General features: G+C 47.6%; 1 protein-coding gene across 2 annotated transcripts in view; it reads left to right on the top strand.

Annotated features, from left to right (window-relative positions):
• Window positions 1-305: 305 nt before the first annotated feature.
• SEL1L3 (SEL1L family member 3) overlaps window positions 306-25,134 on the top strand; it is a 97,328-nt gene continuing 72,499 nt past the window's right edge. For both annotated transcript variants that reach the window (XM_037529531.2, XM_037529530.1), the window contains exons 1-3: window positions 306-470; window positions 13,739-14,309; window positions 24,997-25,123. In XM_037529531.2, coding sequence (XP_037385428.1) covers window positions 306-470; window positions 13,739-14,309; window positions 24,997-25,123 — 863 coding nt within the window. The remainder of the gene's footprint in view (window positions 471-13,738; window positions 14,310-24,996; window positions 25,124-25,134) is intronic.

The raw sequence follows: 25,134 nt of genomic DNA, 5'->3' as shown, positions 1-25,134 counted from the left end.
CGCGCGGGCGCCGGTCGCCCCCAGGGGCGGCAGCCCGGGGCCGCGCGGAGCCGCCCGGAGGCGGGCTGGGCAGCGCGCAGGGGCGGGAGGGGACGGGGCTGGGAGGCGGGGAGGAGCCGGCGCCGGGCTGGGGCTGCGGGGGCGGCGCGCGCGGCAGTGGCGGCGCGGCGGGTCGGGCGGCGGCGGCAGGTGGCCCCGCGCGCGGCGGCCGGCCCGGCCGGGGGCGGGCGCGAAGGTGGCGCCTCGGGCGGGGGCCGGTCCCTGCACCAGGTGACCTGTTCCGGCCCGGATCCGGCGGTCTCGCCATGCAGCGGCGCGGCGCGGGGCTCGGGTGGCCGCGGCAGCAGCAGCGACAGCCCCCGCCGCCCGCGGTCGGGCCCCGGGCCGCAGCCATGGCCCCCCCGAGCGGCGGCACCCCTCTGGGCCTCGGCGGGCGCCCTGCCTGCGCGCTGCTCCTGCTCTGCTACCTGGTGAGCGCGGGATCCTGCCCGGGTCCTCCCGGGCGCGCGGGGCCCCGGGGGCGCGGGTGGGGGCGGCCTGGATCCCCCGCCGCGCGGGGCGGGTGCGGCGCGGTGAGTTTTCGCTCTTCCTCGCCGCTGCGCCCCGGGCGCTCCCGGCACCTGGGATGGTTACCGGGGCGCGGAGAGGGGCGCGTGGACCGGACTTGCCGCGCTGCGCTCTCGCTGGGGTCCCTTCCTCTCGCTCCCAGACTCGCTCCGGACCCGGGTCCGGTGCCCCCCAGGCCCGCTTCGGGCCCCCCCGGCTCCACCTGGGGACCTCACTGCCGCGCGTCCCTCCCCACCCCGCGGCGCACGGCTCTCGGGCTCCCTCCCTCCCGGTCCTGGGCTTCCCTCGGAATCTTCTTGCGGCTTGTTTCCTTCCCGTGCCCAACTTCGCCTCTCTCCCCGCGGGGGTGCTCCCTGCCTCTGCCCTGCTTTGAGTTTCCACCCGGTTCTCGTGGCCCGGACCGTGGTCTGCCAGCGTCCCCGGCGCCCAGCCTCGCGTTTCCAGCGCTCCTCAACTCTTGCGTGGTCACTCCAGCCAAGTTGCGGCTGCCAGGAAGAAATCTAGTTCTTGGTAACACGCCTACCGCCAGAGTGGTGACTTTCGCTACGTCTTGAACAGTCATTTCGTGCGTTTGGCTTTTGGGCACGCCAGCCTCCAGTGTGCACACTTCTTGGCTTCTGTTTTAGTCATCAACTAAATGGCAGTAACCTATTTTTCAAAAACCAAGTCATTTAAAATGCCAGAGTAATTTAGACCCTCAGAACAAAGTGGGAGAGTATTTCTCAGTTTCTTTGATGACTTTCTTCTGCTTTGAATTCTGCTAAACAACAGTCAGTTTACAGCAGGTGACACCCTTCCTGTCCAGCCAACCTGATGTTCCAGGATCCTGCAGAAACCTTGGGTTATCTCGCCATATATTACTGTAAATAAATGAAATGGAAAATGCTGAATCATGAAACTGATGTAATAGGAAATTCACAGAATGCTAAAAATTTTTTTTTTGAGCAGTGTCAATGGCCCACAATTCTTTTCATTTATGTGGCATTATTTGGAGTCTTTCTTCTTGTAAGCTAAAAAACTGCTTAGGAGATGCTGGCAGGAGTTAGAATTTGATTCTAAAGAAATTTGCCACCTTGCCCAAGTTTCTTTTAATGTGCTTTTCTTCTTGGGTGTTTCATTTCGTGAAGTAAGAGGGTGTAAAAATGCAAATTATAGTCTGCTTTTGCATCTACCTGTTGAGCAATCCATGCTTTTCCTTGTATTTTAAAATTCGCCCGTTCCCAATTTTGTGCTTGGGTCTACTTATATTTTCATAAGAACTTGTCAGTTAACATGAATGATTTTCTCCCCCCAAGAGATATTATTTAATATTTATGGCACAGGGCTACAGTACACAGGTGCATATGTAAAACTGCCACAACAAATGACAGGGTTTCAGTTTAAACAGATGATCGCCGTCCATAAGGTGCTGGTACCCGCAGAGGCGGAAATGATGTAGTAGAGCAGCATGTGAAACATGAAGGTACAGGTGGTCTGGAAAGTTCCACGTGAAAATCCCAAGACCTGCAAGGGGAGACTACTTTTTGGCAGTCCCAACAGTTCGGAGTAACAGGAGCAAAGCCTGAAGGCCTAATTGGTCAGTGAGAACAGAGACGGAGAAAACAAGTATTGAGGTTGTGTGTGACCACAGGGGGCTTAAAAGAATAGAGCAGAGTGGGAAAATGATCTACAGATACACTGGTGTGCTGATGAGGTAGTCGGGCACCCCAAAGATGTTGGAAGGTACTGTGATGTGAAATAACTAGAATGTGGATCCATGTCCTGGCAGACAAGGAAGGCATGGATTTTGTAACTCTCTGGAGAGGGAAACGTGGTGCTTCTTGACTGTATATTTCTTTCTTTTTTTTTTTTTTAATGTTTATTTTTTTTAAAATAAATTTTATTTTTATATTCCCCATACAATTGCAATCCCCTTATTTTGACCCCAATCCCTCCCCTCCCTGCTCCCCACCCCCCATAGAGTGTCTCTGGTTCATAGTTTTTTGTTGATTTTGATTTTTACTTTCTTATAGTTGTTCATTTTCCTGGTCCCTTATTTAAGTTTTCTAGATTCCTGCTAGGAGTGAGACCATCTGGTATTTTTCTTTTTCTTTCTGGCTTATTTCGCTGAGCATGATCCCTTCCAGCGCCATCCATGTTGCTGCAAATTGCATGTTTTTATCTTTTTTGAATGCTGAGTAATATTCCATGGTGTATATGTACCACATCTTCTTGATCCCTTAACTGTGTATTTTTTCCCAGTGGGTTCAGATTTGTTACTGTGAGCAAAAGAGCCATAAACAAGAAAGCAATGTTGAAACTAAGTGAGGTGTTGCAAGCCCATGGAAACAAAAGTGTGATGAGGAGGGTGGACTTTCTTTTTTTTTTCCTAAAGGTCTACCAGCTTATAGAGGTTTTGCTCTAAGGTTAAGTGCTCCCTGAAATAATGCTGAAAAGTAAGATTCTTAATCTTGGAAAAGTTCAGGGTATAAATTGAAAAAATGTAAATACCTACATGAGACAACAGAGGAAGAAAAGCTTAATTATGTACATTCTGCTCATCAAGAAATACTGGGAAGGTAGAGGTAGAACAGAATAGTTAATAGGATCTCAGGAATATGTAAACTCTAGACACCATCTCATACTTTGGAAGGCTAAATAATAATGGTAGTTTGCAATGTGCTAAGTCATTTATGTACAGTATTCAATATTAATCATCTTAGCAGTGACCCTGTGAAGGAGGAACTCATATGGGCCCCATTCAGAAGAGGAAATTGAGGCTCAGAGAGGGTAAGTTACCCCAGGCCTCAGAGAAATTCTGACCTTGAAACTCAAGTGTCTCTGCTTCCAGAGCCCCAGTTCATAGACATGCTAGCATATTGCCTTTTGGATTCTGCTTGTAACCCATTCCCCTCATGCATAGATGTATGGACCATTAGCAAAGCTCTTGCAATTAGCTGCTAGTGTGCAACTGGCCAGGATGTGAGGTCATGTCTAAAGTAGCCTAAAATATACAAAGCAGGAAGCACAGACCACAGAATAGAAGCAGGATGTTAAAGAGAAAAAAAAAAGTAAAATCAGAAAGTATTTGCCACACATGATGGAAAGATAAAGGATTGGGTCTTTGTGTAACCCAGAAGTAGCTGGTGGGGGTTAGCACTGCAGTTTGTGTGAATGTGTGTCCAGGTGAGGAGCTGAGTATGTGCCGTGAAATGCATTCCAAAGCCAGATTGTCTGTGATTTGGGCACCAGTTATCGGGACCTGTTATTCCTACCTATTTGCTTATTTGCCAGGGCTAGAGGTTAAGAGTGGCTTTCTGAACAGATGCCTGGACGGGCCTGCCCTCTTGGGAGCATGCTTCCTGAAACCAAGGTCCAGAGGCCACAGGCATCTTCCTTATCCATCCGCTGGGCCAGAATAACTCTCAGTAGCAGCCCAAGAACAGTGCTGTGACTGTAGCTAGGATACTGCCAAAGCATGAATAATTGTGATGAGGCCTGAAAGATAAGTCACGGAATGATGCCAAGCAGATTTCTGAAAAGATGATCCCTGGTTCCAGCAGCTGCCAGAAAATTCTGGGGGTCACCAAAGGTGAAGCTGCAGAGAGCCTCCTCAGAGAGGGTGAGGCCCTCGAAAGCAAAAGGTAATGGAATTGCTTCCACCGAGGTCACAAACTAGCTGTGTGGTCCACACAGGACGGGCTCTGCCCGAATCTCTTCCAGCCTTAAACCTTTGCTCCTCCAGACTTGCCAAAAATAGCCCAAGTCTGCCCAGGCCCATCTGTGACAGTGCGACGCGTGGCTGCAGTTCTGTCCATTCCCAATTCTGGTCTCGAACATCTAGTTTTGTCTTACATGAGAAAGCAGATCTCACAATGGCTGGTATTGGTGTCAGCTGTAGAGCTGAAATATTCAGAATGGGATTTTGCGCTTGTTAGAAAACCAGAAACAAAGACGAGGACACCAGCAGCACAGATGTATGTGGGGATCGTTAATAGACAATGAGCGGGACAAAGTCTTGGACAGCATTCTTCGTAAATGAACATAGACCGTCCGCTGCATGCCCAGAGTAGTCATTTACTCCTTACTCTGAATAACGCACACCTAAGAAGTTTAAAGCAGGTGTAGAGGTGCCCAGTTATCCAGCTTGGGGAGCATGGTTATGGATATTTGAAACACAGATTATCCTCAAACTTCAGCTCAGTCTGTAGCTTCCTCTGGCGTCCGAACCGGAGCTCTGAAAATCTCCCGGGTGATGGTGTTTGTCTTTCCCTTTTATTCCAGTTGGCAAAAGCGTGGGAGGAACCATGAATTGGCGGAAAGGAAGAACCTGAGTAATAAAGATGCAGGCAATGCACTGAGAAGATGAGGAGAGTCAGGGAACCCACAAATAGCCTATAGCACATCCAGTTACCTTGTGTACGGGCTCACCCCTCCCCCCGAGAAAGGTCTGAGGGGCAGGAGGGCCCTATGGCCTATTTGTCATTACAGGGAGAATCTGTTTTGGTGTTTATTTGTCTCCCATCCCCACTGAAAAAGGACTTAATGGAGCTGTGGAGTGGGCTCGTGTGGTGAGTGTTTTTGTGGGTATGAATGTCTTCCCCAGGCAGAGGACCTGATTGGGGGGGACTGTAACTCCCAACACTTTCAAGATGGAAGTGAGTCCAGACACCCTCAAGTCAGTGAGTTGGGTGAGGGCATTATTTGGGGTGTTCCTGGAAGATAGAGGCCTAATGTCGAGGCTTTGGAGTCTGTAGATGTGAATTTGAACTTTGGTTCTGCTTTTTAGTGGCTGGCTGGTCTTGGACAAGTTACTTACCCCTTTGAATCTATTCCATTTCCTCAGCTCTAGAATGAAATGCTGTGGGGTTGTTGTGGGGATAAAGTTTGAAGGGAGAAGTTCTATCAAGTCCTATGTGAGAGTGTGAGGTTAGAAGGGAGAAGAAAGGCTGAGCACCCAATGCCTGGCAGGATAGTAGGTGTTCAGTGAAGTCAAACCGAACCAGACCTGGTATGGATACTCTGGCATGATTTGAGTTGGAAGGAAATGGCATGTCAAATAGTACTAAAGAGCACTTAGTACCACGTGATCACATTAAAGGGGAGAGCGGAGCCGACACAGTGGGGAGTATTGACGTCTGTAGCCAGCGCTCAGGCTTGGGAAGGCTTAGTGGTCAAGTGGGAACCATTTCCGAAGGCATATCTTGATTTTGATGTCCACATTGACATCATCACCCATTTTTGCTTAATTGCATGTTTTGTTGACATAAACAGAATTTTTGCTTATTTCTAGTCAGCAGAAATTGGAAAAGTAGGCCTTTTAAGCCAATGCAATTACCTTTTTGACCTATGGAACATTTGATCCAGCCAGTTTGGAGAGAAATGCTCAAGAGCCAAGGTTTTCTCAGGTGACTGATGGGGCCGAATGGACTAGAATGAGAAAAACATTCCATTATTGTTTGCACATCAGACAAACCCTCATACACGTGTAAGTGTAAGCGAACTTTCCTTAGTGAGACGTGAATGATTAAAGAGTTTCCAGTCTCTGTCCCTTCCTTATATAACAAGTGGATCATATAGGAAACAGAGTCAAGTTTTCTCATCTCTTTGAAACAAGGGAGGGTTATTAGAATAGTATTTTCTTATTGATTTTATTTAAAGGAATCAGATGCAGTCATCCTAAAAGAAGGTTAGGCAGTATTGATAGATATCTTTTCCTATCCCGAAGATAACGAAATTCATCTGTATCTTGATTCCCTGGCTGAATTGAATGCATTTAAATCTCCTATTGTGGGCCTTTTACCACGATCACATAATCCGGACCCATTTCTTCCTTTCTAAGAAGATTTGCAATACGTACACCATTACACAAAGACAAAGGAATCTGTGTTTTGTGACTGTGTGTGAAGATGTCAAATTTGACCTTGACTAGTGACTTTACTCACTTCTGGTAAAAACAGATGCTTGAGGGCTGTGGCTGCTTTCTGAATCCAGCTCAGCTGTTGCAGAGTGGACCCGTAGCTTCCAGGGCGAAACATCTATGTGACTGCCTAACTGGCATAACTGAGGGACACCGGAATTCCCCGAAACCCCGAATCTCTTGCTTACAGCTGCAGTACATTTGGACTTCGCTTAAAGGCACCATCTCTGTGAGGCTGGCTTAGAGGTGTGAGCTGGACCGAAGCACCTCTTCATTATCACACATTATCACATTCATGTGGATGAACTTGACAGATGAGCAGGGCTCCAATGGGGTGGAGGATAGGAAAGTGTTCAGGTTTACTTTAATTTTTTTTTTTGGTATGGGGAAATGGAAAAGTTCTAAAATGTAGAGCTACTGTCAAAAAGGTGGGGAGGGACTTGGTAGCCAGGAGGAGTCATCCCACATAGGGAAGGTGGGCGCCAGAGTGCCACCTTACCTGAACTCAGTCTCCCAGGGGCCCAGTGAGAGAAGGCTCTGGGTTCTTCAGAAGGAGGTTAAGGAGACCTGAAGGAAAATAGAGGCCTGGGGCCTCCCCCGGTGGCGCAGGCGGTTCAGCGCAGCGCTGTGAAACTGTCCGCAGCCTCTGCAGCACCGGTTTGATCCCAGCCGGCGCGGCAGACCTTTCCTGTCTTGCCCACTGCTCCCCTCAGCAGTGTATTTCGTCAGTCTGCCTGTTCTGTTCCCCACTCTATCTCTGGTGAATCCTCCCACCCTCCCGCACATCTGGTCTGTACCCCAGTTCTTCTATAAATAAAGAAATAAATCTTTAAAAAAAAATAGAGGCCTGGCGAGCCACCCCAACCCGCACCCCCCCTTCCTGCCCTTCACAAATAGGGAAGTTGTGAACCTCTGGAAAGGGTAGTAGGGACTTAAGACTGGATCAAGACCTTTGGTTTATATGTAGGTGTCCCCCGGGGCTGTGGGGCAGTGGCCTGGGATGGACCGTCAAGGCACCTGCCAGCCAAGCCCACGCCTGGTCCTTTATTTCAGCCAGGAACCCTTATCCAAAGCTTACTTACTGTGACATGACAAGTTCTGTTTTAGAAGCTAGAAACACAACAATGAATGAGACATGGACCCTGACCTCATAATTTTTAAACAAAGGAACATTTGGGTGATTTTTAGCTTCTGTTAATGCAACCTGGCAAGTGAAAATACCTATGAAGGCTGGACACGTGTCATGCCTGTAGCTGCAACTCTTCAAGTTAATTGCCTTATTTTCCTGGCAGGAAACAGCTCATAACCACACACATGACTTGAGCCAGGAAATCAGCTTCAGCTTAATCAATATTTAGAGTGTGATGTGTGGCTAATCAGTGTGGGTTTTGTACATAACAGAGGTGGCCACAACTCAGGGTGCAGCAGCTGCCCACTGGGCCTGCTCCAATCCACTGGCTGCCAACTTCCTTTACTGTACCTGAAAGACTGCAGCCTGTCACGCTTTGTTGAGGGATTTAGACCATGCCCTGGACTAGCCATATGCAGTGATTTTGAGTTCCTGTTTTGGGGCCAGCAAATCCCAATATTACTGAGAAAACATTGCCATATCCCTGAGGTTGCTCTTACACCCTAGCTGTCACTCATGCTTCTGCTGCTTGTTCAGTAATCTCTTGTCTAGCTCCCAGCTTCTCGTCCTCCTTAGGTTATTATTGAAAGAAACAACAGCAAGATCCCTGGTGGCCTAGGGCTAAGTGTCAGCACTATTACCATTACCAGCGGAGTTCGATCCCCGGCCAGGGAGCTGACCCACAAAAGGCATAGCAGACCTCTCCTGTGTATTTCAGTGACATCTTTTACATGCCTCAGCAGTGTATTTCAGTCAGTCCACCTGTTCTGTTCCCCATTCTGTCTCTGGTGAATCCTCTCAAACACCCCTCCCTCCCCGCCGGCACCTCTGGCCAATACCCAGTCCTTCTACACACACACAAAAAACCCCCAAAACCAAAAAAACAGTAGCAAGCTGTCAAGCTTGGCCAGCAGGGAATCTTAAAGTAACAAATCCACCCTCATCCAAGACATATGTGAAATTATGCCTTATTGGGGTGTTTATCTCTTTTCTCCAATGTGATCATTTTTTGAGAAAGCATACTCTGTGTTCTTCAGCATTCTAGATTAACCTCAGTCATCTAGAACATTGGCCCATGGGCCAACCCAGCTGTTTTGTGAACAAAGTTGTACAGGGTGCCAGCTGTGCCCATCCCTTGAAACCCTGGCAACGTCCTTGATACCATAAGGTGCTGAGTGGTTGTGATGGACACTGGGTGGCCTGAAAACCTACATATATTTACCATATGGCTCTATTTCACAGGAAAGGGTGATGACCTCCAATCTAGAACAGTTGTTCTCCCTTAGAAAGACAAGGTGAGCCACAGAGGTGAGCCACCTATGTAGTTGCAATTTTTTTTTAGACAGGTTAAAAAAGTAAAAGGTGAAATTTATTTGAGGAACATTTTATTTAATCCACTGTATCTTATTATCATTTCAACATGTCATCCAGAGAAAGAGATATTTTACAGTTTTTTTAGATTAACTCTTTGAAATCCAGCATCAATTTTAAACTTACAGCACCTCCAGCCTGGACCAGCCGCATTACAAGAGCTCCCATATCAGATAGCATCCCTCTAGAACTCATCAACCTTGGATTTACTTTGCTGCACTTGAGACATTGAAGCAGGTGGAAATGAACTCACCTTCCTATATGTATATGGAGATTCCTTTAAAGCTGATTTCCAGGGAAGCCCCTGGAGAGGTCACCCAGTCAGGTGTCTCAGTGCCTTTACTCTGGTCTGTCACCACTGATCTTGCCAAGTACGGGGAGCCATGGGTCACCAAGTAGCACTGAAGCCACGCTCAGCACGCGGCTCTTATTAATGCGCAAAAGTGGATGGAAGCATTTTTAGCAATAAGATGTAAACTAATGAGCATCGTTAATAACTGCACTCTGCAATGAAATCTCATGAACTCAAATAGCCTCTCCCCAGCATTGTGTTTAAAAGAGGTTTTCACTGGAGTTCCTAGTGTCAGCATTAAAAGGGTGATGAAAAAAAAAAATCAAAGTGAGAGAACTGGACGTGGGTGAGGTTTTAAGGTATAGTACATGAAAAGAATAAGGGAGAGGTCTTAAGTCATTCTTTGAAAAGGAACACAATGTGATATTTAACTTACCACAGCATGTCCGGGGCTCTGCTCCCTATTGTCTCACTAAGCAAATGTCTCTTAGCTGTGTAATTGAGGAAGAGAGGCACCAAGGCGTTGGCCTGAGGGGGACGAGCCGCCCAGCGGCTGCTGTGCTGGGCTGACTTGCCTCAGTGTAACTGCCTCCTGCTTCAGCTGAACTCTGTTCTGGGCTTCACATCCTGATTCACTTTTTAAAAAAAAAATTTTGAGATATCATTCATTGGCAACACTGTATAGGTTCGGAGATTGTCTTTTCTCACCCAGCCTGCCTCCAAATGCCCATGCTTGATTCGTGTCCTGAGAAGGAGGCTACATCTTGGCACATCTGGCCAGCTGAATAAACCACGGCTTTGGGACAAATGCCGGGTGCATCTCTATTCATACAGAATTCAGCCTGGAGTTCCCAGGCAGCCGTGAAATGTCAAGTCTGTAGTCTCGCTGTTGTGTGCGCTGGGGTGCAGACGTGGGAGTGCAGGGAAGGAGCCAGCGTCTGGGCTGGCCGCTGCGAGCCACCAGCTGGGATATGTTGGGGAAAATCACCTCTCTGTTGCCATTTCCTCTTCCGAGAAAACGGCACAGAAGGGCCGGCTCGTCACCGAGCGCTCATCCTCTGCAACATTCTCTGCTCTTAATTATAAGATTATTTTTTATATTTGTTTCCCCCCCCTGTAATTTGGAAGCATAAGTGAGAACATAAAACAGACCTCTCGCTGTGGGGGCGGACAGTGTGGTCTGTACCCCCTGTTTACATATTTCTTCCCACAGGTTTCCCATGACTAATCAGAAGCCACGGCCAGCCCTCTGCTACTCTCCTAACATTTGGAGAAGCTACATTTTCCATTTCATCTTTCAGGCTGCTGCTTCTCTCCTCACTTTCCCCCCCTTTTGGGGGGACTAGTCATAGAGTACAAAATTGAAAAGATAAGGAAGGATAAATAGTACAGATCTGTCTCTAACATGTGCCATTCTCTGTGCAAGCTCCCAGCGCATGTGTAGAGCTAAGCGGGTATATATATAATATCTATATATACCACATATGCATATATAGTATGTATATATATATTTTTCCTTTTTAAAAAATTCTGAACAGTATTTCTGAAGTTTGCTTTAAAAAAAAAAAACGCCCAAACTTTGGAGATCATTCCATCATTTGTCCTTGATGATCATCTTTAAATAATAGCTGTGTAGTACTCCACGGTGGGGGAGGCCCTCTCGATGGACATTTGGGTTTTCTAGCTATCTCTGGCTGTTAGAAGCATTGCTCAGTAAGAATTTGCACATAAATCCTTTCGCACAATTTTGAGCATAAAATCATTGAGGCTAAGATCCTAGAAGAGGAATGATTGGACCAGAGGCTGGGTGCATTTATGGTTTTTTTAAAAAGATTTATTTATGTATACAAGAGCTGGGGTACAGGCCAGAGATGTGGGGGATGAGAAGATTAACCGGAGACAGCGGGGAATAGATCAGGCAGACTGGCTGAAATACACTGCTGAGGGAAGCAGCGGGCGAGACAGGAGAGGTCTGCTCGCCATGTGGGTTTCTCCCTGGCCGGCCGGGGAGCGAACTCATGCTGCAGAGGCTGCAAACTGCTTCATAGTGTAGTGCTTAACCTCTTGTGCCACCAGGGAGGCCTACGTTTATGTTTTTGATGCCTGGCCACCCTCTACAGAGATAACGCCCGTCAGCAGCACCGGAGGGCCAGCGCCTCCTGCACTCTGGCCAGTACGATGTGTAACGGGCCTTTTTTGATCTCTGAATCTGATAGGTTAAAAATGGGATCTCAGTGCAGTTTCAGTTTGCCTTTTGTTTCCACTGAGTGAGAACTTACGTATTGATGGACTCTGTCGTTTGCTCACTTTTTTTTGATCGTCAATCTTGTTTCTAATTGACTGTCAGTGCTTTAAAGTGGAAACACCATCGCCTTTTACAGAAACTTTCATTGATTCTTTGCTGTCAGTATCAAGCCTGCATTCCTCAGGCTGGGATTCAGCATCCTCCAGAGTAAGGGCCCTGCCTTTCTTCTCAACCTCATTTTCCCCTGTTCTTTCATGCCTTTACCCCCCAAACCAAGCTGCTTGCTAGTCCCCAAATACATCCAGGTGTTTCCCTGCCTCTGGCCCCTTCTTAGGCTCTTTGTACCACTTACAGCCTCTTCCCCAAAGAATGTCTCTTCCTCCTAAAGCCACCTGAAAACGCTTCCTCCAGCAGAGCCAGTCCCAGAGCCCCCCTCAGGATGGGTCCCACCTGGTGTCCTGTGCCTTTAGGGTGGCTGCTTGTTTGCCTGGAGCTCAGACTCTGTCCTGCCTCTGTCACTTATTCGCAAACATGCCCCCTTCATACTTGACTCACGTCTTACCCACTTTGGCTTCTCCTACTGTCCTCAGCCAACACTGAAGGAAGGCGACCTTATTTCTTCCTTCTTTGGAGAAGACACTGACCTTTTTTTTAAATTTAGGTAAAGTTGTGCACAGCATAAAATCTTATCATTTTAACCACTTTTAAGTGTGTAGTTCAGTGACAGCATACTCACACAGAGGCAGCCATCACACCCTTCATTCCAAAGCTCTTTGCATCACCCCAAACTCACACTCTGGGAGTAGCAGACAATAAATCCTCCTTCCCTTCTCACCCCAGCCCCTGGCCGCCACCATGCTCATTTCTGCCTCTGGGAATCTGATGACTTGTTACCTCATAGAAGTGGAATCACGTAGTATTTATTTTTGTGACTGGCTTGTTTCGTTTAGCATAATGTCCTCCAAGTTCACCCATCCTAGAGTAAGTGTCAGAACTTCCTTCCTTTTGAAGACTAAATAAACTCCATTGTGTAACTGGTATTATCCATCTGTTCATCCACTAATGGACATTTGGGTTATTTCCACCTTTTGTCTATTGTGAAGAATGCTGCTGTGGACACTGGGGTGTGTGTCTGTGACTCTCTTTGAGTCCCCACTGTGAAGTCTGGGGATACTCAGAAGCGGGATTTCTGGATCTTTTTGCAATTCTTCTGCGTGTGGAAGATCTGCTGTGCTGTTTTCCATAGTGGCTGCACCGTTTTTACCTTCCACCAAGGGTGCCCAAGGGGCCCAGTTTCTCTGCATCCTCTCACCACTTGTTGTTCTCTGTGCTTAATTGCCGCTTGCATGGGTGTGAAATAGTCCAAAGTAACCCTTATGCTATTGTATTCTGAGTGCCTGAACCATCAAGTCATATTTAGAACTCTGAGCATCCATAGGTCAGTGCCTTGTGCTGCAAGCATTGCCTTGATTTCATGACTGAACTTCCCAGATTGTCTCTGGAAGGAATAGCCACATAGAAAGGACTTTGTCCTTCCGAAAACTGGATTAAAGAAAACAAAGCCCAACACAATATGCCGCTAAGTCTATGGCACACGTGGCACCAAGTCTGGTGCAGGAATCCAACAGCACAGGCTGTGGTCCAAGCCTCTGTGTGTGATGTGGAGCAATGAAAACCTCCTGCTGGCTGGTCCGGCATGCATGCTTGTCCTGGCTCTGAACTAGCGGGACAGAAGGGGCCAGCTTGGCCTCTCTGGTATGTTCCTTTTCTGGTCCACTTTGAACTGTTCATTCCCCCTTTGATTTGGCTGCATCTGATCACCCTGTGAAGTCAGGACAATAGTTTGGAAATGTCTGAAGCTAGATTGTCTCGCTTTGCCTCTTAGGCAGGTTCACTGCTACTGTATTTCTTATGAACTAGCTCCTCCCTTTGAAGACCAACTCTGGAGTGGATTGCCAAGTAGCTTTGAAAGTCACATTTTCATCAGCAGCTGCCACTGAGTCCGGGGACAGGTTTTCATGTGCCCTGGTCCTTCCTTTCTGGTGTGCGTATTGGTTTGTCCCTGATGGTTCAGTAGTGATTTTCACAGCACTTGTCTTCCACCTCCATGGCTTTCGGTAGAGGATATTTTTTATTAGAAGGATATTTTTTATCACAGAAAAAGAGTGATTCCTATATCTGTTAACAGGATGGTTTTCAAACTCTGTTTCTTTCTCCCTTTTTTTTCCTTTTCAGAATTTTGTGCCATCGCTGGGCAGGCAGACATCCCTGACGACGTCGGTGATGCCCAACGCCGAGCAGAGCGTGGTTTACAAAGACTTTATTTATTTCACCGTCTTTGAAGGGAATGTGCGCAATGTCTCTGAAGTCTCGGTTGAGTATTTATGCTCTCAGCCTTGTGTTGTCAACTTGGAAGCAGTCGTTTCATCTGAGTTCAGAAGTAGCATTCCTGTGTACAAAAAAAGGTGGAAGAACGAGAAACATCTTCACACCAGTAGGACACAAATAGTACATGTGAAATTTCCAAGCATCATGGTGTACAGAGATGACTACTTCATCCGACACTCCATCTCTGTCTCCGCGGTGATACTACGCGCCTGGATTACTCACAGATATGGTGGCGGGGACTTGAATGTTAAATGGGAGGAAAACCTGCTCCGTGCGGTAGCCAAGAATTACACCCTGCTGAAGACGGTCCCCCCTTTTGAACGCCCTTTCAAAGACCATCAAGTGTGCCTCGAGTGGAACATGGACTATATTTGGAACCTCTGGGCCAACAAGATCCCCCAGTGTCCTCTCGAAAACGGTAGGTCATTTGTCTGGCCAGGAACAAGTCTCCATTTCTTTTGAAAGTTGTGTCATAGGAGGGTGGAGGACACAAGGAAAGGAAGGGACGTGCTGAGCCTGTAATGTTGGACTCTGGGGACAGAAAAGGAGGAAAGTAGAAAGGCCAGAGAGGAGTAAGGTCGGGCAGGAATAGGAATGAGCATGAGGGAGGGGATGGCGCCTTGGAAGGGGGACCTTGACGGGGTGGATCTGCTGTACGTTGGACAGGAGTATTAATGCCACTGAAACGAGGATTGGGAAAAGCTCCCCCTCTCCTTCCCCTTGCAAATCCCACAAGTGTGAATTATTTTAAGTGGGGTGTTTTGTCCTGGAGGAGATGAGAACCAGAAGGAGCCTGTCAGAGAGGAAGGTGGCAGCACGCGGTGGTTTTCCGCCAAGCGGATCTGGCTTCGACTCGCGACTCCCCTCCTGTTTATGTAACCTTGAGTTTTGGGGGCCTCAGCTTTCTTCTCTGTAGGATGGGGATAATAAGTAACCATCCCCTCAGAGAAGGGTGGTGAGAATTCAATGAGATGCCATTTGCTTGTGCGTAATTGACACTCAGTAAAAAGTTGCCATGAGGATGATGGAATTGCAAATCTACTTCTTACCCTAAATGCCACATGGTCACAGCCCCAGGGGCTCCTGTGCCCCTTTTCAGCTCCCTTGGGCCCCAGGGTTGGAGCGTTGCACTTAGAAGAAGGTGCCTCAAGCTCTGTCCCTGGACACCAGGAGCAGCCTGCTATGTAGGTGGCCTGAGCTCCTGCCCACTCTTCCCGCTGCCCCATAACAGGGAGCCTCCTAGATGTGCCCCTGGGTACCTGCTTGGGATCTGGCAGTTTCCTAAAGTGTGACCCTACACTCACCTGTGATGGAACCGTTCCGTGCTCTGGTGGCTAATGCAAATTCCCGTGCCCCATTCATAACCAACTTGGTTAGGATTTTGGGGGGCAGAACCCTGAAATTAGCATTTTGAGCATCTTCCCAGGAGTCCAGTTTACCCTGAAGCTTGATCTAATACTATCAGTGACAGCAAAGCTGATTCAGATTTCACCAGTTTTAGCATGCACTTGTGTGTTTAAGTGTCTCGTTCTCTACACTCTCATCTTATACTTTGGTTTAATCACAGAAATCTTTATCTGGCACATTCCATGTTTGTGCAGTGCTTTAAAAAGAGAGATAGCTAGAAGACAAATTCCTTCTCTCTCTCTCTCTCTGTGTATGTGTTGGGGGCCGGGTGGAGTGGGTAATTAAATGTTTGAAATCGTCAAGCTGCTTGCATGTTGATGATCAATGTCATCCCTCTTCCAGCCAGAGCCCATGCTAGCATCTGTCTGGAGTGCCTTCCGCAGGGACACCTAATTTGTTAAGGAGAAGGAAGCACGGGGCACACACGGCCACAGTTTTGCTTTGCCTCCGATTTTGTCAGGGCTTAATGATTCCATTTCATGTTTGGCAAATCGCATATTTCTCATTGAAGAATGACTGAATTGCAAGCTGGAAGTTTTCAAATGAAGTCATTTATGAACTGGCTGAGTTCTTAGGGTGCCTGAATGTACCCCCAAAATGTGAAGTGGCTTTTTTTCTTTTGTTATTTCTTCCCTCAGTCATGGGCTCAGGAATAGCACAGCAGGACTTTGCACCCCACCTTCTTCAGACTGTTACTTTTGGGGTAGGAAGGGATCTCATTAAAGCATAACAGAGAGGAAAATCTTTTCAAGGAATCAAAGTCCCTGAAAGTATGGGGGAGCTCTGTGCATACTCAAAAACAGCCCTGTCTGCACAACTCTGATTTGTTCACTAAAAGGAAAGAGGATTTCCTCTCCACCTGTTTTAAAAAACAAATTAAAAGCACATTTGTAGCAACAGCTCTGTGCAAAGTGTCCCCCACCTGATTCTTGATCTCAGTCTGAGGGTGCGAGAGGTCCAGGCCTCTTAGCAGGTCTTCTCATTCTGCTCTTGGTGGATAAGAGCCAAGTCAGAACAGCAGGGAGGCATTAGTGCGCTGTGGGGTGCCTTTCCTGTCTGTCCCTGCATAGTCTGCAGCCAGCACTAATGTGGGATGTGGGGGGACATGTGGGGTGTGGGGGGACATGTGCTGTGTCAAGCACCTGCTGTCCTATTAGGACCCCTCATCCGAGCCGAAGCACCCCCTGATTTGCCTTCATTTTCCTTTTCATTTATGAAGAGACTGTCAAAAGTCCCCAAGCAGGGTGCTCTGTGAGTGTGGCAGGAGCGCCCGGCCACAGAGATGGGTCCCACAGAGTAGGGGCCCCAGAGTGAGAGGGTGCTGGCCCCACCAGACCCCTCTGTAGCTAGTTCCCTTTCCCAGGAGGTGCCAGGCCTGGCTGGGGTCTGTTGTGGGTGGAAGGGCAGCAGATCTCTGCCCAGGCTTGCTGAGTTATCCTGCCCCTCTCAGCAGTCAGCAGCCTTAGTGCAGCAGACCTCTCCTGCCTCGCCCGCTGCTCCTCTCAGCAGTGTATTTCAGTAGATCTGCCTGTTCTGCTCCCCACTCTCTCCAGTGACTGCTCTCACCCACCCCCCCACAACTCTGGTCTACAACCCAGTTCTTGAATGTATAAATAAATAAATGTCCAAGACTGGGCCACGCATCCTTCTGTGGCACCTGCTGCATTTCTGGCGTGGGTCCTAGGTGGCCAGGCACACCACGGCTGCACTTCCTGACGTCTGTTTCCTCAGGGGAGGGGACTGTTAGCTGTTGTCCCTCACCAGTCATGTGTGCACCTGACTTATGGGAGCTCACCGAGAGACAGACAAATCACACACACAGGCCTCTAACTCGAGGGGCGCACTTGAGCCCTCCCCTAGCCTCCTAGCATGAGATGTCAGACCTGAGGCCTCCACCTTTAGGCTATCCCGCGTGTTCAGTCGCGTCTCACCACGCCTGGTCTTGTCATGCTGGTCCAAGCCACTGCTGGCCCAGCCTGGGCTCCCTGCTGTGCCCTCATCCCACACAGCAGCTGGTGCAAGCAGGTTCTATCACCCCACAGGCAGGGAGGGTCAACCTGGGCTGTGGAATCTGCTCACCCCCTTGCTGCCCCCTCTGCCAAGCTCCCTCCCTGCCCACACAGGTTGTGCACTTCTCTGTGAACACCCAAGTTCATTCCCATCGAGGGGCTGGGCGTTAGCTCCCTGCACCGAACATGCTCCTGCCCATCACTTCCAGTCTCCTTCCCTTACCTCATTCATACCCTGCTTGTGCCATCTCTCCAGAGGTGCTTTCCTCGCACTTCATCTGAGACCCCACCCCACCACCCGCCCCACGATTATCTACTCTGTTTTCCTTCATAGAATTTTCACCTCCTGGACCTTGTAATTAAATTCATTTAATTGCTTATTTGCCCAGTGGGTGTTTCCATATTAGAATGCAAGCTCTGTAAGGCCTGGGTCTTGGTTTGCTTTGTTCTGGTGCCCAGCGCTGGCAGTGCCCAGCAGATGGGCAGTATCTATCTGAGTGGCAAATGCTTATAGCCAAAGGGCAAGGCCCGTCTCTTTCTTGTGCTTATGTGTGACCTGCACACTGACAGCATCCTCACAGGGCTGTTGCCACCTTAGCAGGCATGCAGGGCCCAGGCTGCTGTGGCCTTCCCGGGGCTGTGCTGGGTAAGGCTGCAACCTACGGGGCACTGATGTGCTCTTGCAGCCAGTGTGAGCTCACTGCCCCTGCCTGCCCTTATAGTCTGAGTCTGACTCCCCTAGGTCTTGCAGCTCCTTTTATTGGGAAGAGGTACCATCCTTGACCACTTCCTGCCTCCTGACAACCTGCCCTTCCTCATCCTCCTGGCAAAATCATACCCATATTTCAACCAGCACCTCAAATTTCCACCCCTCTCCATTTTCCACTCTAAAGCCCCCCACCCAGCACTGCTGCTTTTGAATCCCCATGATCAGAAATTAAATTTCCATCCCCTGGCATCCCCTACCCCCCCCCCATGTGATGTGTACTGCACTGTCAAAGCTACAGAATTCCGAGAGGTAGAGTCACTTGGCTAAGGTCACACAGGGAGTGATGATGGAGCGGGATTGGAGCCCAGCTAGTTCCAGTCCCGAGCTCCACGCACGACCCTTAGGCTGCTGCTGGGCGATGTCATGGAGACATTTATTTTAAGTGGTTCATTCATTTAGAAAATATCATTGTGCAGTCTTTATGTGCTGGGCACTTTCTTAGGCTTCTTCCTAGAGGAGGTAACCTCTGAACGGAGACGTGAAGGTTGAGTAGTTTTCACAGTCAGAAATTGAGCAGTGGAAGGGCGTCCAGGCGGAAGGCTGAGCGCGAGCCTGGCACACAGAAGAGAAAATGCCTGCCGGCAGGGGAGACGGAAGGAGCCCGCGTCCCTCGAGGTGAGGAACGGCCAGTAGGGCTGTCATGCAGGTCCACTGGTGTCCAGGAGGCTTCTGAGGCTGAGTCTGTGCGGGTGAGAAAGGCTGTTCCGAAGCTCTGTCTCGGGCTGGAAATGTGATTTCACACGCGCTGTGTCTCTGCTCAGGTAGAGTCTCAGGTGTGAGCTGGGCAACTCAGCGCCTCAGAGTGGACCTGCAGGTCGGGGCCACACTGTGAAGATCTTTAAATGCTGTGCTCAGAGGGTATTAAATGTGTTAAGGGGGCATTAAACAGCCTGCCCTGCTGTCCATCCCTGGATGGACGGTTTATGTCCCTCTCTCTTAGCTCAGAAACTGAGGACCACGATGGCTTTCTTCTTTTCCATTCTCTCTTCCTGTCACTTCCTGTCTCATCTCAGATCCAGTGGGTTGAAAGCATGATTTCTTTTTTAAAGATTTTATTTATTTATTTATTTATATAAGCACTGGGTACAGTCAGAATCGCGGGACGGTGAAAGAATTCACCAGAGCCAGAGAGGGGAACAGAACAGGCAGACTGACGAAGTACACTGCTGAGGGGAGCAGCGGGTGCGGCAGGAGAGGTCTGCGTGGCCGGGGATCGAACCGGCGCTGCAGAGGCTGCGGGCAGCTTCACAACCCAGCGCTCAACCGCTGCGCCACCGGGGAGGCCCTGAAAGCATGATTTCTTATAACAAAATTCCATGATAACAAAATAATGGAAGACTAAGTCAAATATTGCTGCCAGGCTACCTGTCATCAAGGTGCTTTGTGTAATGATAACAGCCATGTACTTGGCACCCAAGGGGGTTGGGGGAGAAAAGACCTTGCTCCTTTTTTCTCCGCCGTTAATCACTGAGTCTGAGATTTTCAATAAGAACACTAATTAATGCCTAGCATCTGCGTGGCCTTTTACAAGTTTCAAAACACCTTTTCTACACACATTGTCTCATTGAATCCTCATGATACTGTTGGGCGAGAGTGTTATTCTCGTCCTGTCTTTACAGAGAGGAGACCGAGGCTCCGGGAGCTGGTTTAACTGGAGCCTAAGCTTTCTAGCTCTTAGAATTTGCTGGGTTGCCGCTCAGAAATATGCTAATACAGCCCTCACCCAGGTTCTAAATTAGAAGGAATGCTCTTTATTTGGGGTTGAATTTTTACCGACGTGAATCATTCTGTTCTCACCCACTGGACTTTGTTTCTTTGAAGTGGATTCAGCAGCCTGGCAGCCCCGGGGCGGGCACACCTCCTCCTCCAGCATGGAAATGCTCAGAGATGCTCTCTTCTTTTTTAGCTAAAAAAGTAATGCTCGTACCTGGTAAAAAATTCAGATAATGGAAAGGGTTTCTGGGAAGAGTAAGTCCCCACCCAGTCCTGTCTCACAGTCCCTTCCTGGAGGCAAACTCAGCACGCTAGCTTCTTGTGCCTCCTGCCAGAACCATCCTCTGCTCATAGAAGATTCAGTTGATGGCACCTTCTCTTCCAGCATGCATGGGAGGATGCTCTAACTCTGTCCTGGTCTCATTAACGAAATCTGGAGATCTTCATATATCAGCCCAGGTGTCACCACTTCGTTCTTTTCAATAGCTGCATAGCGTTCATTGGCTGACCAGCCACAATTTATTTCACCTGTCTGCAGCTGGCGGCCGTACAGGTCACTTCTAGTCTTTTACTGTTAATAACAAGAAGTAACACAGAAGTACGTTCAGAGGATAAATTAGTAGGAGTGGAATTTATTTTATTCTTAAGACCCTTAGTAGTGAATATTCTCCAGACTTCCTTAGTAACCCCCTCACTGTCTTTGGGGAGATGTTCTGACCTAAATCATACTTGCTAGAAAAGGAGAGCTTTTGCTTTCTGGCTTGGCTTGAAAGAAGATAAAACAGCCCCTTTCTTAATGCACTGTGTTTGGAAAGTGTTACTGAAGGATCCTTGTTCTGGCATTAGTGAGTGAGAGAACCTTAGCTTCTGTCCTTTGCGGGTCTGCATTCAGATACACAATCACACTCTTCCTTGCGTTGAGGTGATTTTTGATGTCTCCATGGATGGGCAGAGGATCTCCGGGCATGCTTTTGCTGTTTAAAGTACAACTGCCTAGAGCTTCCATATGATCCAGCAATTCCACTCCTTGGTATTTACCCAAAGGACACAGAAACATCAATTCCAAAGAGCACCTGCACCCCTATGTTTATAGCAGCACTGTTTACAATAGCTAAGCTTTGGAAACAACCCAAATGCCCAAAAATAGATGACTGGATCAAGAAGATGTGGTACATATATACCATGGAATATTACTCAGCATTCAAAAAAGATAAACACATGCAATTTGCAGCAACATGGATGGCGCTGGAAGGGATCATGCTCAGCGAAATAAGCCAAAAAGAAAAAGAAAAATACCGGATGGTCTCACTCATAGCAGGAATCTAGAAAACTTAAATAAGGGACCAGGAAAATGAATATAAGAAAGTGAAAATCAAAATCAACAAAAAACTATGAACCAGAGACACTTTCGGGGGGTGGGGGGCGGGAGGGGAAGGATTGGGGTCAGAATGGGGCGTTTGCAATTGTATGGGGGAATATAAAAATAAAATTTAATATTAAAAAAAAAAAAAAAGAAAAAAAAGAAAAAATTTGGGAAGAAGCCAGTGAGAGATGTGGCTAATAGAGAACGTAAAAAAAAAAAAAAAAAAAAAAAAAAAGTACAACTGCCTAGGACCGTGTCACATGCAAACAAGACCTCCCCAGAGCAGAGTCTGTGTCAACCTCTGGTCACCCCTTTGAATTGGAGAATGGGATGTGTAAATCCTGTTCCCAAGCATCCAACTTACCCCCAAATATTTAACAACTAGGAAGAGATTTTGGGGAGCCTGTTAGTCTCCCTGGCGCTAGTGCCTAAACAGGGTGGGGCAGGAGGTCTCAGCTGAGGCAGCTCCACCCTGAACGAGGGGCCAGGGCCCACAATGGTGGTGGGCTTCAGAGGTGCAAGGCTGCCTCCCAGCTCATCAATATAGACACATTTCTGGGTTGTAACAACCAGTGCAGCTCACAGGGCCAGGTGAGCTAGCACCGGTCTGCTTCCCTCTGGGAGGGCTTCGGAAATGTGATGTGATTTACTAAGAAGCCCACTGAATTGTGGCAGGAGAGCTGGTTTGAGTCATATCTGCACAGCCTTCAACAACACACTTTCCTTGTCTCTAAATACGGTGTTTGCACCATATAGTACCAAATGCTGCTTTTTCCTTTAAAATTTGAAGAAAAGAAATCAGAAAAAATGGTCCAGGGGATTGGGTTCCGAACTTGAACTGTTTCCCTGGCATTTCACCAGAATGATGCCTAAACTCCCCCTTCAAAATCAGCCAAAGAGGTGAATTTGGGGGAAGAATCTGAAAGAAGCAAGGTGGTTATTTGGCTTGGGCAGCATGAGGCACGTTCCTCAATTGCGGAAGGTGTTATGCAAAGGAGCGAGGTTCAAATCCTGACTTGGCTTTGTTCATATGTTCATTCATTCATTCACTCACTCCCTGAATATTGAGGAGTTTCTATTAAGTGTTGAGCTGGGTTCTGAAGATGGGATAATGAATGACCTAACATTTCTTGTTCTCTTGGATCTTGTGTTCTGGAGAAAATTGGGCAAACCACTTGACCTCTCTGGATTTAAGTCTTTCTACCTGTAAATGCTCTCGCGACTCTCCATTCCAGCGCCTCTGTTAGACAGCACTAATCAATTACAGCATGCCAAGCAGCCACAGCCAGTTACTAGAAAACAAATCTCTATCTTATCTTGGGCTAGAGGAATTCTTAAGTCCTTTCCTGCTCCCAAATCTCCTTCTGATTGTTTCTAGTTAAAAGGGGAGGCAATATTATACTGAAGGAAAATGCAGTAGCACTCCAAATCAGGGCATGGCTGAAGCTACAGATTTTGCAAGCTACAGATTTTAAAACCATCATTTTGGTTTTATTGGCTACAAAAGATAGGAGTTTTGTAGAATTATTTTGGATCTTTGGTTCTTAGATTTTCCTTCCACCGTCTCTTCTGCAAGTTCAAGTCATTTACTTTGATTCCTGGATAAGGGAGAGGCTGGTCAGCATTCACTTTGAACGCCTTTCGCTTTGGAAATCCCCTTTCTGCAGGCTCCCTTTACTGGAGTTAGGTCAGGCAGAATCAAAGTCTGCTCATTTTGTTTTTTTGTTTTTTTTTTTTTTTATTTTTTATAGAGGCATGCTTTATTTATTTGTTTGCTGGTTTGTTTGTTTATACATGCACTGGGTACAGTCAGAAGCGCGGGAGGGCGAGAGAATTCACCAGAGCCAGAGCGGGGAGCAGAGCAGGCAGAAGGACCGAAGTACACTGCTGAGGGGAGCAGCGGGCGGCAGGAGAGGTCTGCGCTCCATGTGGGACCCTCCTCTGGTGGCCGGGGAGCAGCCGGGGATCGAACCGGCGCCGCAGAGGCCGCGCGCAGCTTCGCAACCCAGCGCTCAACCGCTGCGCCACCGGGGAGGCCCAAAGTCTGCTCATTTTGATACGACTTTCTGCTACTCACTAGACGCCTCACCAGCAGTTGCTAGCAGAAGACATCCTAGGGGCTGCCGTGGCGGCCATCTGTCCCCTTATGTTCCTCTCCACACATGGAGCCAAACCAAGGTTGGACCGAGACCCCGAAGACACTCTTACTGTCTTTGCATTTCTCATCTTTCCTCCCTGCCCCATAACAGACCAGCAAGTCCAGTGTGTCCAAATTGGGCCCAAATTACAAAGAAAAAATTTAAAGCCTTTTGTTGGAATTGTGGTATCACTTCACTATTTTGGGTTTGTTAGTCTGTCGCTACCTGTAACAGCAGTTAGGTTTGTGGGCGTTGAGGAAATGTTGGCTTATTTGATCTGTTAGATATTTACACAGGGGGCAGAAATTGTGAAAAATTTACTCTTATGGTTTCCAAGGAACCAGAGGCAGCTCTCTCTATAATAAAACACTTCTCCCCACTGAGGAACAAGAACAGGGGTGCCCTGTGCTGCAGGCTGGAGCTCTTATATTTTGTGCCCATGTTGGCATTTTGTAACTTACACAGAAGCCAACTCTTCCTTCTCCGAGAAGCCCAGGAAAATAGATTATTTCCATCCATTTAATTATGGATGTTTAAACCACGGAATCTTTTAGGAAAGAGAAAAGTGATCTTTATTACTAAGTTGAGTTCAGGGAATTCTTGTGAGGGAGCTGGTAATGGGAAATAAATCCCTATTAGCTTTGTTTAAAGCAGTAAGAAATAAGTATAGGTATCATAACACTACTCTCCCTTTAAGATTTGTTATGCGCATCCCTCTATTTTGGAGTCACAGAATTTTTCCACATTTGTGAAGTAAAGTAGAAGGCTCCCTAGTTTCCAGATGTGTGGGCAAGTTTTGCTCAGTGTAACATGTTGGGAATATTGGGAAAGTCTGTACAGAAGGAAAACGAGACTATGATTTCATGAGGATGCATTCTGAAACCAAACTGCTGAATTTGAATCCCACCTCTTCTCTTATTATTCAGTCCTCTAAGACTCAGTTTTTTCCTCTGTTAAATGGGAATAATAATAGAACTATTTCATACATTATTGTGAATTTGAATGAGATTATTCCTGAAATGTGTTTCGCGTGGTGCCTGACATATTCGAAGTGTTGAACGAATGTGTTATTTTGGCAGCTGCACCACCATTTCCTCCTCAGACTGGAATAAGGATCAGAATTATATAAAGATAAGAATTATATGACTATATAGGATGAATTTATATTATGTAATACATATATTATTATTTACACACACACACACACACATATATATATAGATCTAGAGAGAGAGTGTGTTTGTGTGTGTGTGTATTTGCAGGAGTTTGGAACATAGTGTGTCTTACTGAAGCCTTAGCTGCTACTATTATCACACAAAATCAAAATGCTTTCCTGGGTATTAGAAGGGCTGCAGATCAAGTGGTTAAGCACACATAGGACCTGAGCTGAGAAATTTCGCTCTACGGCTTACTAGCTCTGTGACCTAGGGCGAATTACCTTAACTCTGCCTCAGACTTTCCAGCTGCAAAATGGGACGAATAGAATCTACTTTATAAGGTTATACTGAAAACAATGAGATGATTCAGTAAAGTGCTTAACAGGTGCCTGGCATAGAGTCAGTGTTCTAGAACTGTTTGCTGATATTTTCAGAGCATTTCGTTGAAATGTTTGATTAGAGTCAAGCAGAGGGCTCCAGGGAGAATGTGACTTGAGAAGCCATGTTTTCCCCAAAGTAACTAAGAGGCGGTTGTCTTGCTGTTTGCAGATGCTGTCACCCTCCTGAGCTTTGTCTACGCCTCCAGTGGAGAAAACACGGGAATCGTGAAGAAGATCCCCAGGTTTCAGAACCGAGAGCTGGAAGCCACCCGACACCAGCGGATAGATTACCCAGTGTAAGAACAGG

Source organism: Talpa occidentalis, unplaced genomic scaffold (genome assembly GCF_014898055.3).
Source record: "Talpa occidentalis isolate TD23 unplaced genomic scaffold, MPIMG_talOcc4v2.1 talOcc4.6, whole genome shotgun sequence".
Taxonomy (NCBI): domain Eukaryota; kingdom Metazoa; phylum Chordata; class Mammalia; order Eulipotyphla; family Talpidae; genus Talpa; species Talpa occidentalis.
The sequence above is the reverse complement of the archived record's forward strand: the minus strand, read 5'-3'. Positions and strand labels throughout refer to the sequence as shown.